The sequence below is a fragment of the Saccopteryx leptura genome, chromosome 6 (assembly GCF_036850995.1).
Source record: "Saccopteryx leptura isolate mSacLep1 chromosome 6, mSacLep1_pri_phased_curated, whole genome shotgun sequence".
Lineage (NCBI taxonomy): Eukaryota > Metazoa > Chordata > Mammalia > Chiroptera > Emballonuridae > Saccopteryx > Saccopteryx leptura.
In genome coordinates, this window is record NC_089508.1 from 169221729 (window position 1) to 169238821 (window position 17093).

General features: G+C 44.0%; 1 protein-coding gene across 2 annotated transcripts in view; it reads right to left on the minus strand.

The window, feature by feature from the left end:
• DPYSL3 (dihydropyrimidinase like 3) overlaps positions 1 to 17093 on the minus strand; it is a 111175-nt gene that overhangs the window by 23474 nt on the left and 70608 nt on the right. For both annotated transcript variants that reach the window (XM_066344716.1, XM_066344717.1), the window contains exons 2-4: positions 10184 to 10272; positions 4890 to 5074; positions 1908 to 2072 (exon numbers count right to left, since the gene is read on the minus strand). In XM_066344716.1, the coding sequence (XP_066200813.1) occupies positions 1908 to 2072; positions 4890 to 5074; positions 10184 to 10272 (439 nt within the window). The remainder of the gene's footprint in view (positions 1 to 1907; positions 2073 to 4889; positions 5075 to 10183; positions 10273 to 17093) is intronic.

The following is a 17093-nucleotide window of genomic DNA, read 5'->3' on the forward strand; positions in this document are numbered from 1 at the left end:
TCACAGAACCAACACAGTTACTGGGAAGAAGTCAAGTATCACCTTGCGCTTAAATATCTCAATCATAAGGGTTATAAGAACAGAACCACTTTTTACCCCAAGCAAACTATTACTACAGCAGTGTCCAGGATTAAGTGGACTGGGGAACAGAGAGTCATTTAGAAAAAAGGAGGGTCATTTTGGTCTCCAACCATCAGATTCCACAGTGTTCAAGGCCAAAAGTGGGTTGGAATTTGAGAACTTCCCTACCCGGAGTGGTTCAACCGAGGGCAGCTCTTCCCAACACTACCCTTCCCGCAGCCTCTGTGTCATCCATGGGATGGCCCAGGCGCTTCGGAAGGGAAGTGGGTGTTAAAGCCACTCGGTTTTCTACTTGAATTTAGATGAGAAAGGAGACCACAGGAAGAAGGGAGGGGGTGAGCCTCTCCGGAATCAGGAAGGAGGGGCAGAGCTTGTGGGGTGAGGAGGGGAATGGAGAGGAGAACTCGTCCTCTGGAGAGTCACCCTCTCCCCGCCCTCCCAGAACACGCCCTCTTCCACTGCACTCTGGCCTTTGCCTCAGACTGCTTATCCAGCACCAGTCCTGCGCCGTGCGGCATTTATTCTGAGCTCTTCACTGGCCTGCTCCCCTTTGCCTCCGGCGCTCAGCAGAGGCCATTCCTTAGACCTCCCTAAGCCCCCCAGCTGCCGAGACGCCAAGCGCATCACATGTCTGTACAGGGGGTACGGGAGGAGGACAGTGCAAGTGTTTGAAATATCTGGCAATCAAAACATAAGAAGTAGAGAATAAAAGAGTCTAAGAAGACAATGAGAAGCTAAATCATATACTCACTGAGAGGACACACACACACACACACACACACACACACACACACACACGAACATGTTTTCTTCTCTTTTTTTTGTATTTTTCTGAAGTTGGAAACCGGGAGGCAGTCAGACTCCTGCATGCGCCCAACCGGGATCCACCCGGCATGCCCACCAGGGGGCGATGCTCTGCCCATCTGGGGCGTTGCTCTGTTGCAACAGAGCCATTCTAGCTTCTGAGGCAGAGGCCATGGAGCCATCCTCAGCGCCCGGGCCAACTTTGCTCCAATGGAGCCTTGGCTGCGGGAGGGGAAGAGAGAGACAGAGAGGAAGGAGAGGGGGAGGGGTGGAGAAGCAGATGAGCGCTTCCCCTGTGTGCCCCGGCTGGGAATCGAACCTGGGACTCCTGCACGCCAGGCCAACGCTCTACCATTGAGCCAACCGGCCAGGGCCGTTTTCTTCTTTTATATAATCGAATTTTATTGGGGTGACACTGGTTAACATAATTACACAGTTTTCAGATACCAGACACCCAATTCTACAACACATCTCTGGATACCATACTGTGTACACAAATATGCTTCCACGCCCTAAGCTCCTAGCCTGAGCACAAACACATCTTTGCTCCCAGAAACGCCTTAGCTTTTCTGAGGATGCTGTTGATATATAATAGCAATGGGTTTGATCTTTGGAGTAAAAATGATGGAGCCTAAAAATTCCTAATCTTGTATCAAGTAGGTGTGTGATCTTGTGTACGATGCTAACCTCTCCTGACTTCAGTTTCTTCCCCTGTCAAGTGGGCAGCACTGCACGGAGGTGAAGCACATAGACTGAGGGTGGATCTACAGCTTACTAGCTCTGTGACCCTGGGCTACTCATTCTGAGCCTCAGGTTCTCCATCTGCCAACTGAGGATAATAATCCCCACCTCGTGGGGACCCTGGAAGGAGTAAGAATGATGGAATAAATAAAGTGCCGGAACATAGGGGTGTCCCCATCATCTAGTACAGGTGCTGGAGGTTCGACTCCATGAGTGGACGGTGTGGGAAGGATGGATGGGTGGAAGAAGAGGGGAAAGGAAGAAGGCATGCTCGTGCTCACCTTTGTCCTTGATGAGGCTCTGCACCTCCTGCTTGACACTGTCGTTCCAGTGGGTGATGTCCACGTGCAAGGCGTAGTCACAGCAGCTCTTCCCGTCGGCCCACTCTCGCCACTTCTCATAGGCCTCCGTCAGGCTGGACTCGGGCTCGGGCACCACGTGGTCAACTGCACGACAGAGACCCCAGACGGGTGACTCGCTGTTTCCCTTCACATGGACCCATTCCTGCTTGCTTTGCCATGACTGCAAAATCTCCATTTCTTGAGCACAGAATTAACCATGGAAAGTGTTGGTGATGGTTTAACGGTCACATAACTATGTATTCTTGGGCAAATTACTAGTTTCTCTCTACCTGGTTCTTCTCATCCTTAAAATGGGTCCCAGTGGGGGTGAAGGACAGGATGTCCTAGTGCCTTCCTTCAAGTTTGTTATAAGATGAAGTGGGAAAGGGCACTAAAGTACTTCACCTGATGCCTGGTACACAGTAAGTGCTCAACTAATGTTAGCTATCAATGTGGGCCTACTATGTGCCATTATTACCAGTACTGTCGGGAGTCACTAGAAGAGATAAAAAAGTCTGACTCCCTTCTAAGGGTGGAAGAGGGATTTTAAAGTTATGTCAGGGCACAAAAGAGTGGCATTCTCATACTTATAGGCATAGCAAAGAGCCAGTGTCAGTTACAGGAACCTGACACTAGTCCACAGATCTTATTTTTCTGTAAATTCTTTGTCAAGAATCTGGTTTTGCCCTGGCTGGTTGGCTCAGTAGTAGAGCGTCAGCCAGGCATGTGGAAGTCCCAGGTTTGACTCCCAGTCAGGGAACACAGGAGAAGTGACCATCCACTTCTCTACCCCTCCCTGCATCTCTCTTTCTCTTTCTCTCTCTCTTCCCCTCCAGTAGCCATGGCTCTAATGGTTTGAGAACAGTTGGCCCCAGGTACTGAGGATGGCTCCATAGTCTTTCCTTGGGTGCTAAAATAGCTCAGCTGTTAAGCAACGGAGCAGTGGCCCAGATGGGCAGAGCATTGCCTGGTAGGGGGCTTGCCAGGTGGATCCCACTCAGTGTGCATGCAGGAGTCTGCCTCTGCCTCCCCGCCTCTCACTTAAAAAACAAAAAAAAGAATCTGGTTTCTTTGAGACCCAAATCTACTCAGTAGTACCTGCAACCATGAATAACAGTTTTTAAAATAATAACATTTACAGTTGGTGAGGATAAGGCAAAAGTGACAGTGGAGGAAAAGGGAGAATTGGGACAACTTTCCTAAAAACAATTATAAAATAGTTACCAGAAACCTTGACACTTTTTCATACCTTAACTCAACTAACTCCCTGTGCCTTAGAGTTATTCCCAAGGAAATAAGCAACACTGTGTGCACAGTCTGGGTTCTAAAGATGTCTGTCAGTCCAAACGATTATATATTTATATGTAAGTGAAAAACTGGGAGCCCAAAATGGCATATTTAACAATAGGGGAGTTTGGTTAAAAACACAAACTGTGATACCTTCCTAAAAACAGATGATTTGACATCCATTTTACATGTTATGGCAGAATAAAAAAAAATGAAGGGGAAAACATTCACAGCATGTTTGTTTCATGAAAATGGGAGGCTGAGACAGTATGTCTATTATGACCCTGTTTTTGTTAAATAGGAAAAAATATATAGGCAAACTGAAATAGCGACGGGGGATTTATGGGTGTTTTGTTGTTGTTGCTATGCATATCTAGGGTTTTTTAATTATCCACGAAGGACATGAGTATTTGTGTGGTTCTTTGTATACTTCTCTCCCTTGTGACCGGGACTCTGACTTTCTCCCTGCTTCTTCCCTAATGCAGAAGAATAAGCAAAACCCACACCTCCAGAATGCTGAACAAGTTCAGCTGCCTGCCCAGATGGCAGAAAGCCCAGCCCAGCCACTCATTTCCTCAGCTTCTGTCATAAGCAGCCTAAGTGCACTTATCGGAAGGCAAACGCGCAGAGCTACGTGACCAATGTCTGGACCCGCACCAGGGCCTTCGCGGGCAGCGGTGCTGAGAAGTCAGCTGGCTTCCTCCCTCTGGCTGGAGAAAGCTTCGGTCTCCCTGAATTGCACCTTTTATGGCCTCGATGCACTTTTCCTGGGCTTCCGCACCCAACTGGCTGGAGCTGGAGCCTGCTAGGGCTCCCACCAAAAGAGAAGTGAACAGTCCTACGTCTTTGGCTATTCTGTTTTCTTGGGTGGATGTATATAATGTTAAAATAAACAGTGCTCTTGCTGACCAAGTGTGGGACGGGGGTGGGAGGGCACCTAATTCACTGGAATTCCTTTGGGACAGGAAGGATTGGCTTGGTATACTTTTTGTTCAGTAATCCAATGGTGTGCAAATTCCTAGGTTTCTTTGGAATTGCAACAGTTAAGAGAAAAAGGGAAAAAAATTTAAAGAAAAGGAAACCACTCACACAACTTGCCTAATCTTAAAGATATGAATTGGTCAAAATACAGCACAGACCAGATAACTATGATATAAAAGCCACGAAGCACACCCATTTCTCCAAAACATCAAGTCTCCACTGTCATTCTCTTTGGAATGCTTCTTAACCCATTCACACGCTTGGCTATGCTCTCTGCCTCCTCCTGCCTGAGACCCAAACTGGATGTTTGAAATAACATTTTGCCTTCTCTCCACTTTTTCTAGTTTCCCCAATGATGAGCCCAAAGGTGATGACTTCTGATTCTCCATCACCTGCTCACCCCGCCCCTGATGCTAAGGCAGAAAGGAGAGGATGGCTTCTTTCATGATCATGAGCTTCATCAAACTCTTCTAAGCAGTCATGGTGAGCTGCCAACGTCCTCACTCCAACCTGCCTGTAGCAGGTACCATCAGGCAGCAAGTCTACAAATTGCCTTAAGAGAAGTGTACAGTGTACAGGTCATCATCAGAGAGCACAGTGGTTACCACATTCCTAACACTTGGGACCAGGAACGTGTCATTTCGGGGGACTTACTAATCATGGTAGTGCCACCGGCTAAGGCAGCCTTTGTCCCTTGGAAGAAGTCATCGACTGTGGTCATCCCCTTGTAGGGCATCTGGAAGTGAGTGTGGACATCGATGCCTCCAGGGATCACCATCTTCCCATTGGCTTCAATGGTCTTTACTCCTCCAGGGACAATCAGATTGTCTCCGATTTGCCTAGGAAGACAGCAAAACAACCAGTAATGTAAAAGAGTGACTTTGAAGACAAAAATAGAGTTATAAGGGCCTTAAACATTGTAACACATTTATCAAAGTAGTCTTTGCAAGGGATCCACAAGCTTAGCAACCTAAATAAATAGGTACACATAGAGAAGACAGTTTTTATAGACACAAAACAATCCCATATGCCGTTTGGCAGAAACATGAGTCCTGGTTTAGTACCGTAACCCCAGGAGTTTGAGAGTATCTAGAATATTGGTTGTGAAAGAAATATTTTTGAAAATATAGTAATTTTTTTTTGCCTGACCAGTCAAATAGAGCGTTGGACAGGGATACGGAGGACCCAGGTTCAAGACACCGAGGTCGCCAGCTTGAGCACGCGCTCATCTGGTTTGAGCAAAGCTCACCAGCTTGGACCCAAGGTTGCTGGCTCGAGCAAGGGGTTACTTGGTCTGCTGAAGGCCCGCAGTCAAGGCACATATGAGAAAGCAATCAATGAACAACTAAGGTGTCGCAATGAAAAACTAATGATTGATGCTTCTCATCTCTCTCTGTTCCTGTCTGTCCCTATCTATCCCTCTCTCTGACTCTCTCTCTGTCTCTGTAAAAATATAAATAAATAAATAAATAAATAAATAAATAAATAAATAAGAAAAAATAAATAAAAACTATTAACAGAAAGAAAATATAGTATTTTTTATTATCCCTTTCATTTTGTTCTTTTAGTTAAGGGTGAGGAATAACATTTGAAGGGGAATTGAAAGACTATAAAGTAATCATTAGGAGAGACTGCAGAAGGTAATGAATCATTTAAAGAACAGGTTGTGAACTTCACTATCCCATCTGGGCTCCTAACAAAAGAGGGATCTACCTGGGTCCTTTGCACCTCAGTCTCACTCCCAAGTCCACCCTTCCATGACAGCTTATCCATCAATCACACATGAGGGCAGATTCACAGGGAGAAAGTCAGAGATGGAGATGCCCAGTCCCAGCTGCTTTTGTGGGTCAGCATCTCAGTAGAAGCTTCAAACCAAGGAATATGATTATGACATCTTCCACCAAACACACCTTCATCCTGGGAGCCTCAGAGCATCTAGGAAGGCAGAGGGGGTCTTGGGTGGGGAGGAAGCTGATGAGTATTCCACAGGGACACTACACAAGGCAAGGGGCAAACACAACTACTACTGGAACAATGTCACCTAATGGACCATCTTATGTTGTTTGAATTATATGTGATTTCACACTCGACTTCAATGGCCAGCTCAACCTGTCCAATATGGATTCCAGGTAGAACTACAATTCATAAGCCCGTACATTGTCATTAAATTGTCTCCAACTTTGGGGATCCATGAGCCCCACGGCCAGCAGCATGAATGCTTCCCCTTTGTTCATAGTCAGCCAAGAGAGAAACCCCCCTGGGGCACTATAAGTCCACCACTGGCCTGCCAAACTATTCGTTCTGCAACTAAAGTAAAGTGTTTCTGACATCTCTAAGAGTTCAACCTCACCACATCACCGCTGGGTGTTTCCAGAGCCACCACAATTCAAAACACACTGTGGAAAAAATGCAGCTTCTGGTGGTAACCCCCTTCTGGTCCACATGCCGGTCAGTGGTGTTCCCGATTTTTCTCCCTCACTAAGAGGGGAAGTGTGAGCTAAGGGCATGAAGAGCTGCCTGGCGTGTGTGTGTGTGTGTGTGTGTGTGTGTGTGTGTGTTTTCACCATTCTGACAACCAGTACAACACCAAGTCAGAAACACAAATGCCTTCCACTTTCCCTGCATCGAACTAATCAAGGTCACACTAATCCTGCCCTCCTGAGTCAAACTCCTACTGACAGCCAGATCTAATAACTAAAAGTGTGGGTCGGCTCTGGATGTGAGGTATCTAGATGCACAATCTTGGCTTTGCCAGTTACTAATTTTATGACCTTGCCCAAGTTACTTAACCTCACCAGGTCTCAATTCCTTCATCTGTAAAATATAATAAAAATGCCTACTCCATAGGGTTACTGTGGAGATTAGATATTGCTGTGTTAAGCCTAAAGAACCCTGTCAGGTGCATAAAAAGTTAATAAAGATGAGCTATTATAATTAATAACCACCCTTTTCCCATTTAGCCCCCTTCCCCTAATCTCATCGTTCTATTAAACATTTGATATTATAAGGTTTACTGGAAAGTTCTGTCCGTTTCTATCACAACAAATTTTGACATGTAAGCATGTTTATTTGGCGCATGTGTGCCTCTCTATTTTTATCACTTAATGTATACATACTGACATAGCAAATTAACTAAAACAAAGTTGATTCACGTTAGTCTTATGTGTGAAGCGATAGTGCACCCATGGCTACTGATAAAGTTCATTTATGCCACCGTAATTTTTACGAATTTCAACAAGGAAGAAATGCTACAGAAGCATGTCTGTCGCATCCACCATATTCCCCAGACTTAGCACCCTCTGACTATCACTTGTTTTTGTCCTTACAAAATTTTTTGAAGGGCAAAAAATTCAAAAATGAAGAAGATATCAAACAAGCACTGGTTCAATTTTTTGCATCAAAAGATAAAACATTTTTCAAAAATGGGATATATAAATGCCCTCACGCTGGCAAGAAATCATTAATAATAATGGCAATTATATTATTTAATAAAGTTTATTGACAGTAAGAAAAATTTGTAGTTTGTTTTATTCCAAAAACGGACAGAACTTTCCGGTAGACCTTATATATGGTAATTTTATATCTGTCCTTTGCACATACACACACACACACACACACACACAGATTACTCAGTTCCCCTAAAAAATCTGAAATCTGTAAGGTCCCCAGAGTAACAAAATCGTAAGGACTTGGGCCCCAATGGTATCTACCATAGCATGTGACAAAGCATGTCTCCAGTGACTTAGACAACTACTGTGCACACAGCAGGCACTGCATAGATATTCACAGACAAACAACTATGTAACAGTTGGAGGAAATAACATGCTCTCAGACTCACAATGGGGTTATACGTCCCAATAAACCCATCATTCACTGAAACTCTCATAAGTTGAAATACACTTAGTACACCTAATCTACCAAACATTATATCTTAGTCTAGCCTACCTTAAACAAGCTACCCCCATAGAGCCCTCTCCATCTGAACCTAAGAACACTTAGATCAGCCTAGAGTTGTATGCAATCATCTTGCGGCTGCTGCCCTGCATCGTAAGAGAGTACCATACCACTTATCACTCACCCAAGAAAAGATCAAAATTCAAAGTATGATTTCTACTGAATGTGTATCACTTCCACACATTGTAAAGTGGAAAAAAAAATTGTAAGTCGAGGACTATCTGTATTTCTGTGTTTATGCTCTGTTAATGTTGTTAGAGACACACAAAATTTCAGGATTGGATGAAGATCATGTTTATCCAACTTTGTTTCCACCACCAAGACACAGACCTGACGGTTAAATTCCTTCTATGACAACCTTGGTAAGTGGTCTCTAGTCCAATCTAATAGAGATGGCAAAAATAATTCAGTTTGCATATTCAACTCCGGTAATAAATGCCTGCCTCAGTGTGAAGATGGATTGAGCCTGTATTTAAGACTCAACTGTGTCAAGTTCTGTGATCAATTACTGATGCCTGTCATGAGCTCTGAAATAAGGAAGGAGCATTAGATACTAATATTTTATTCCATCTCTGAATCTCTACATAACGGAATTCGCTACCTCCAAAGAGCTGACTATATAAAATAATTTTTGTAATAAAAAATATAAGATCAATTATGATCTATTTTGACAAAGTTATTGTTTTATATCGGCCTAGTATTTCCATTTTTTCCTATTTCTAATATGAGAAAGCACCTATGGAAATTGGTAAGATAACTAAACACCAATATCTTGCCTTTGTTCGTTCGTTCATTCATTCATTCATTCATTCATTCAATGCATCTGAAGAATATGTTGACCTTTAGCAAGTTATTTACTTTCTCTGTTCTTCTTTCATCTCATCCGAGAAGAGGGTAATAATAGTACTTACTTCATAGGGCTGCTGTTAGATTAAATAAGGCATAAAAACATTTAACAGTACCTGGCAGGTACTACCTACTCAATAAAAAGTAGCTTTTATAAAAGTGCTAAGTATTGGGTTAAGTGCAGGGGATACAAAGATAAACAAGATATGGTCCTTGCTCTCAAGGAGGCCTAACAGTGTCAGAATTGCTATGATTGATAAAAGTACACGGTGTTTCAAAAGAAGGAGAAGGTAGCTTAGATTTGTGGCCTGATAAGGAATGTCCACCTACAAAAAGTTATATCTATTCTGTAACCACACTCTTAAACTAGCCAAGGAAGTTGAATAAGGTAAATATAAAACTGAACGAAGTCAGGGATGGCTAATAGGATGAGTTGAAGACACCAGTTTTATACAATATCTTATCATTGTGGGCACGGGCCGTTCTTTATGAGATGAAGGTAATGTGTTTATCGAATCCTTTCTTAAATGTCACTAGGTGAGAAACCTGCACGTAAAGGTTACCTGGCTGTCTTGCTTACAGGCATCCAAGTGCAAACCATTTTGTAAAGTAATCATATAGTCCTGAAGCATCTATTTGGAAATATTGCCTGAAATGTATGCCTTATCCATGCTCTGCCCATCCAAGTTTTATCTAAGTCAAGGTTCAGTTTAAATGACCTCTCCATCCCAAAACCTTCCTCTGGACACTTCTAAATTACTTATCCTTATTCGAGCTCCTTGGGTACCTATTTTAGAATGTTATAACCTGTGCACATTTTTCAGTATCCTCAAGGACAGTGGTCACATCTACTGCTCCAAGATGCAGAGAATGCCCATCAGCACAGCTTGTCAATGGGCTCTCAGCATCTGTTGATTGATTGAATTCAGATTTTTCACTTCTTTCACGTAATCCAAGTGAACTGAAGCTAGTGCTCACTCTTGAAGAGTCATGAGCATCCAGAGTGAGGGGTGAAAATACTCATTTTTAAAGAGAAGAAGAAATGAAACACAGGAAAACCACCAGCCAAGTAAGCAACAAGCAGCACGCTTCTTTCTGAAGAGGAGATTAAGTACAAAAAGATAAAGGGAAGGCTTCCATATACATACTTGATTAAGCCATCTTCCATGTAAATATCAGCATAAAAGGACTGATCATCGTTGACGATTCTGCCTCCCTTGATAAGAAGACGGTCACTCTAGAAGAAAAAGAGAACACAAGTCAGCCTCACAGCTTAGAGTGCAGAGAAGAGCGACTGCAATGGTTTTTTAATTCATTGCTCTGGATGTCTAGTAAGAACACATTTACTGGAGGCATCTGTGTGCCCAATGCTCTCAGTAGTTGAACTGGGTGTATTTGTTGGGGATCTGGTCTTTCTCATTTGCCTCTAATTCAAATTACTCTACAGTTCCTCCTCTTGCTTCTGCACCTATCATAGCTATTCAGAAACAAAGCTACTTGAGGGAAGACACTCGTTTTGTTATCTTTCCTGCTTCAGCAATCACTCAGTATTTTAAGTGGGAAAACATAGACCACAGTGCTTAGCACCCAGTCTGGTATTCTGTTGACACTCCATGGTGATTCTCAAAAATAGAACTTAGAATCAGGCATACCATGAAACAGCCTTTAAAAGTCTTTACAATGACATGGTAATCATGGTGTAGTTAAAATTCAGGATATGTGTATGTAACAAGCACACAAAGTTGTGAAATGTATAAGAAAATCACTCAATAAAAAAAAAAGATAAGCCCTGGCCGGTTAGCTCAGTGGTAGAGCATCAGCCCAGTGTGTGGAAGTCCCAGGTTTAATTCCTGGTCAGGGCACACAGGAGAAGTGCCCATCTGCTTCTCTACCCCTCCCCCTCCCATTTCTCTCTATCTCTCTCTTTCCCTCCCCCAGCCATGGCTCAAATGGTTCAAGCAAGTAGGCCCTGGTCACTGAGGATGGTTCCATGGCCCTGCCTCAGGTGCTGAAATAGCTTGGTTGCTGAGCAACAAAGCAGTAGCCCTAGATGGGCAGAGCATTGGCCCCAAACGGGGCTTGCTGGGTGGAACCCAGTCAGGGTGTGTGCAGGAGTCTGTCTCTCTGCCTACCTGCCTCTGACTCTCACTTAATAATAATAATAATATTAACAAAAATAAAAACAAAATAGCTGTAGAATTTAACTCAGAGTGAAGAAATTATGTAGGATTCATATTTGATTCATTATACTCAGTATTTCTCACATCTTCCAAAATGTACTTCCTTATTGCTTTTATTATTAAAATTGCTTTTTCTATGGAGAAAAGCCTTTAAAAATTACAACTTAGATGAAATCTGGCTAAGTGAGCCAACTGGAAACAATGCACATAGACCCCAAGGTTATTAACAAAACAGAAACATGTATTTTATAGACAAGTCAGGAGAGAGACAAGTTACTGCCAACTTTTGAGATCACAGATTTCAATAAATGAATGGAGTGTAGACTGCAGCAGGAGGGATGGATGAAGCTTTGTGAGGTTCATGGGGGAGAGAGAACTCTTAGGAACCTGGATGAGTGGACTGAAACATGAATCAGATTTTGTTAAGATTTAACTTAAGGATGGCATCCATCCGTCCGTCCATCCATCCATCCATCCATCCATTATTCACCCCTCCACTCATTCAGCAAATAATAATTTAATATTTATTATTAAATAGGTGGAGAGTGTGCAATTATGAATGAGTCATGCCAGGTCATAGCTTTTATGGAACTTAAAGGAGAAGTCTATCAATAAAGAAAAAAGAAAGTCAATAAAACATAAAAGAGTATTAAGTGTCCCAAAATAGACAGGAGTGGAGCTTGTTTAAACAGAGGCTGGAACAGCCTTCTTGGGAAGATCAGTTTAGACAGGGGTGGAGAGGCAGAACGACAGGCAGGAGGAAGAGCATGTGCAGAAGCCCTGAGGTAGGAGTGCGTTTTGTTTCTTTGAAAACCTGAAAAAGATCAGCATGAAGGGAGCTTAGGGATCAGGAGGAGAGGAGCAGGAAATAAAGCTGGTGAGGGAAGCACCGGCCTTCAAAGAGTCCATGGGTTTATGGGGGGAGGGAGCCCTTCACACAAGCTGATTTCTGGCTTCACAAATAAAAATAAACAGGGCCAGAAAATAAGAATTCAAAAACGAGCTCCATGAGGAATAAAGCACATTACCACTTCGTTTCTCCGGCTCCCACGGTATTGCATGACCACAAGAAATTTCAGTGCCGTATTGTCAGGGGAGAGGATTTAAAAGGATACAGATCAATGAGGCACTTAGAAAGAACCTATCTGTACAGCAAGGACATGTGCTAATGGGGTCAAATACAAACTCCCAGCACGCGTGACCTACAAGGCTCTCACGATCTGGCCTCGGTCAGTGTGTCTGCCCTCCTTCCTTCATGCATCACCTCGTATTTTATACAGTGGCTAAACTAGAAAGTGGGTAGCTCTTGTCACATGTCAGGCTCTCGGGCCACCAAGCCTTTGCAAAGATGTTTCTTCTGCTTTCTCATATGCTCACCTGGCATCTGACAACTATCTTCTGTTTGTCTAGCCACCAGCCGAAGGATTCCTTCCCTAGGAACACATTAGCTGACCTGCCAGCAAATTCCACCTGCTGCCATTGCAATTTAGTTCAAACAATTATACTGTTCTACAACAGCTGGTTTATTGTACAATTGACTCCTGACTAGGCCAAAGACTCTCTCCGTCTAGGAACCATATGTCTTTTGATCATTTTACCTTAGTTCCGGCAGCCCATCCTTGAAAGCTGTTACATATTGGCCACGTGAATGAGTGAAGGGTGGGAAACAGGAAGTTGTGTTACAGCGGACTGCTGGAAAGGCCATCTGAGTCAGAAAGTGATGTGAATTGTCCAAAAAATTGGACTTTTATGAAAAATGAAGAAAAGAACTTGAAGGCTATTGTAATCTACTCTTTCATCAATAATTGTATATGTAACATGTACATGAAGCAGTCCTAGGACTGTGCTTCCGAAGCTAGGGAGACTAGATTTCCATGCCCTGTGCAGGCCACCCAATCTGTATCGTATACGCCCCTTATGTGGCTCTTATGTGGCCATCTGCGAGCCCAGGACCAGGTCAGAGCCCAGCAGCAGAAGCCACTGCCCCCAGCACAGTCCTGTGTGTCTATGAGGGCGACAGCAGCGCTTCCAGCAGGAGCTTTGTAATAATAATAATAATAATCTTGGTAACTCTAAGAGCTCCCTCTCATAACTCAGTGCTTTTCTTATGTTCTTTTATCTTTCTAGCAAAGAGCTGAAGTAAGCTGGTTTTTGGAAAGGAGCCACTTACTGCCTGAACAGAGCCCGGCTATGAAATATGACCATCCTCCTGCCTCGGGACACCCAGCCCTGAGCCACTGGCGTGACCATCACTCCCTTCAACAAATACCAAATGTCAGCCAGGGGCTAAAGGTATCTCAGCCCCAACATACACCAGGGGGAGTAGTAAGAGCTGATCTAAGTGGAATTAGCACCAGTCAGATGGAGTCATTGGAAACTTTTCAAATAAAAATTAAATAACTCATCTCTGGCTCAATAATCAGGAATCTAAACAGAGATAGCAAAACCTCAACTCACAGAACTCCAAGAGATGCTGTCCCTGGGGTCCTCAGCTCATTCTCCTAATGTTGCTTAAAGTCATTAATAAAGCTGCTTTATTAATTTTAACTCTTTCCACGCATGGGGGATGGGATCCACTGCAAAAAGCAGCCCAGGCAAACTGTCATCAGACACAGGAGAGTTGGAAAGCAAGCCTTGGGCTTGTCGTTGAATAATTACGGAACTATTGGCCACTCCCAAACCCCATGAAACCTAACCTCACTTCTTACAGAATGTGTTTGTGAATTCCTGGACCAGCGTTCTAGCATAACACACACTGGGGTCAAAAACCAACAAGACAAACAAATCTGACATCTAAGATGAAAAGGCATCCTGGACGATGTTTGAAAGGACAGGTGGGTGTGGCTTTGTAAGCTCTTGACTTCCTGTTCCTGGTGGCTAAAGTTGTCAAGCATCTGTGCGCTGATGCCCAAGAGGTAAAACGGTCTAGTCTGGAGCCGACCCGTGTTTCTGATGTAATGAGACATATAAAGGATGATGGCATTGCGAGGGCACAGTGGGATAACCTGGAGGGTAGCTTCAGGCGAAAGGGAGCTATTCAGAGCCCCAAACGAGCAGCCGAGGACTCTGTCTGCCTTAGAGCCTGCACAGCCTCCCAGGGCTGAGTGTGCCAGGGTCCTGCAGCTCCTCGGAGTGCCAGGCATGCCAGCCGGTAAGTGTGGGGCCAGCTGGGTTCTCCCACGACTGGGAGAATCGGGCAGACCAATTTAACGACGTGTATGATCTTGAGATAGGACTTAACCTCCCAGAGCCTCAGTCTTTTAATTAACTTGGAGTGGATAATAATAGGTAGCTCGTCACACAGGGTGGCTGTCAGGAATGATTGAGGAAAAAAAGTGTGTGTGTGTGTGTGTGTGTGTGTGTATACACACATATATGAAATATCTAGCATACAAGTAAACACCTCTAAATATTAGTTATAGTTATTCCACTGATATTATTTACAGTACTCTAAATATTTTCTAATGTAGAAATTAAATTTAATGGGACGACACAGGTCCATGGGAACACACAGCTTTCAGATGTACATCTCCATAGCACTACATTTTTTTTAAAGCCCCAAGAAGTATGTTGAAAAGGCATAGTTGTTTCCATTTTCCAAATGGGGAGCTATCCACAGAGAGGTGAGTGACTTTTCTCTGAGTGACAGAGTTGATTAATTTCAGTTGGAAGCAAACACAGGTCTCACTACCCCATGGCACCACACCGATTTCCACGTGAAGCCACTGTCCCAGTTGTCCTTAAACCGTATGACAAGTAGGCTCTTTCTGACAGGTCTCTCTTCTCTGTGTAAGACTGCATCTGACTGTTCCCGTGCTGGACCTGCTGACCGGGGCTCTGCGGTAGGTAAGTTCAGGAATCCAATAACTTTTCTGCCACTCCTTATAAAAGCAGGGCAGTCAACCTGCCCCTTCTGGCCTGAATGCGTCAACGTGGCTCATAAAGAGAGCGAATTTGCAATCTGGGGTGGCACGGGTCCTTGCAGTCTGATAAAGTGACAAAGACCAGTCTTTTCTCCTTCACTATGGTATAATAATAAGTAAGACAAACCAGTATAAAAAAATGAGGAGTGTGAGAGAAAGAGGGAGAGGGAGGAAAGAGAGAGAGAGAGAACAAAGGAGGCAGAAAAGGAGGGAGAGAGGAGGGAGCGAAGGCAGGAAGAAATAAATTCCATTGTAACAAGGGATGCTGTTAAGAATGGCAGGGATCCTAATGAGAATAGAGAGTGCAAGAACAGAATCTTGAATTCAAGTCTGTTAGAGATGTCGGTGCTCGTTTTTGTTTTCTTCATCTAGTCTTCAACTGGGACTTAAATGATCCCCTCCATCTATCTGAAGTAATGAGAATATGCCTCCCAGGGAATCCAGAGCTCTTGTGGCTCCCCCTGCCAGCAAATACCTGGGCTCAGATCACAGAACACTAACTCTGACCCTCAGCAGGGACTCAAGGGCCTTTTAAATTCCAGAGGAAGGCACTGGTGGTCATGTACAAGCAATCCCCTTCTGGGTAATTAGATCAGACTTCCTAAAAACACTTCTACTCTTAAGAACACATCAGGATGAGCAGACTACATGAAGTCTTGTTTTTCTTCCCCAAAGCAGCCTCCTTTAAAGAAGGGAGCGAAAAGGCTTTCTAAGCTAGTCCAGTTGACTCAAAATAGTATTCAGAACAAGGTACTCAATGGGCTTTCAGTGACCAGTGCTGTCATCTGGGCTCTGCTGTTAAATACGCACTTTGGATGAGACTCACAGGCATGAGTTAAATTCTAACATTAATACTCCCTGTGTTTGGGCAAATCACTTCACCTCTCGTGGCTTCGGTGGCATCATCTGTGAAATAGGGACAACGGTATCTCTCTCTTAGGGTGCTGGTTAGGATTATGGGAGATACTATATGTAAAGGGTTGAACTCTGTTTTGGCGCTCTATAAATGCTTAATCCATGTGAACTATTATCATCATTATTATGCCTTATCATTATAACTGGCCACTGTAAACTCCCCTCTTACAAATGCTCAAGAAGAACTAAACTGACATTTTGTCAGTCAAAATCTACAGACCTGGCCCTAAAGGCGATTCTAGAGATGCCAGTCCCCAGCCAAGCCTCTGCGACTGTTCTCAGCTCCTGCCATCAAGGGCCAAGGTCAGCCAGACTTCTCCTTTTAACCCCCCTGCTCCCACAGGGCAAGTTCCCACGGCCCCTCCGGGTCATTCTTCCTCTGGAAATAAGCCTCCACGAAGAGATAACAATCTACTTACTTCAGGCAGAAATGGAGAGTGGGTGGAAAGGTCTTAAACCTGTACCCAAACCCACACTGCCTGCCCAAGGCATGGATGTGTTTCTAGAACCCGCAACGACAAACAGGCCATGGAGACACAGAGAAAGAGAAAGGTCCAAAGAGCAATATGGTTTCCAGGTTCTGAGTCTTCACTGGAACTGGACACAGTCTGGGAGGGTTGGCTATTCCAAACCAGAACTGCTCCAGATGAATCTCAAAAACATTCCTCCTTTCTCTCGTCATCCAAACATACTACGATCATCAAGGTGTGCTGGATAGAGATTAACCTGGGGCACCTTTAAGACACAACCCACTAAGTAGAATTCCTACCGAGGGAGAAGAAATGAGTCCACTTTATCAGGTTTGGTTTGGCTCTGCAGGGACAGATTGCAGCCTCGGAAAAGCAGCAAGCAGAGGAAGCAGTAGCCAAGGGCAATGTTAACCAGAACAGGGAGGGGGCTCCGTCTTTTCAACCAGAACATCAAAAAAGTCAGCTTCCTGCCCTCTCCCATCCCAGAACTTCACTTTCACTGTTCTAAAGATGCAGTTATCAAAGGGCTAGCCGAGTGATGTGGACTGCCCTCGCCCTCGGTCAGAGTGC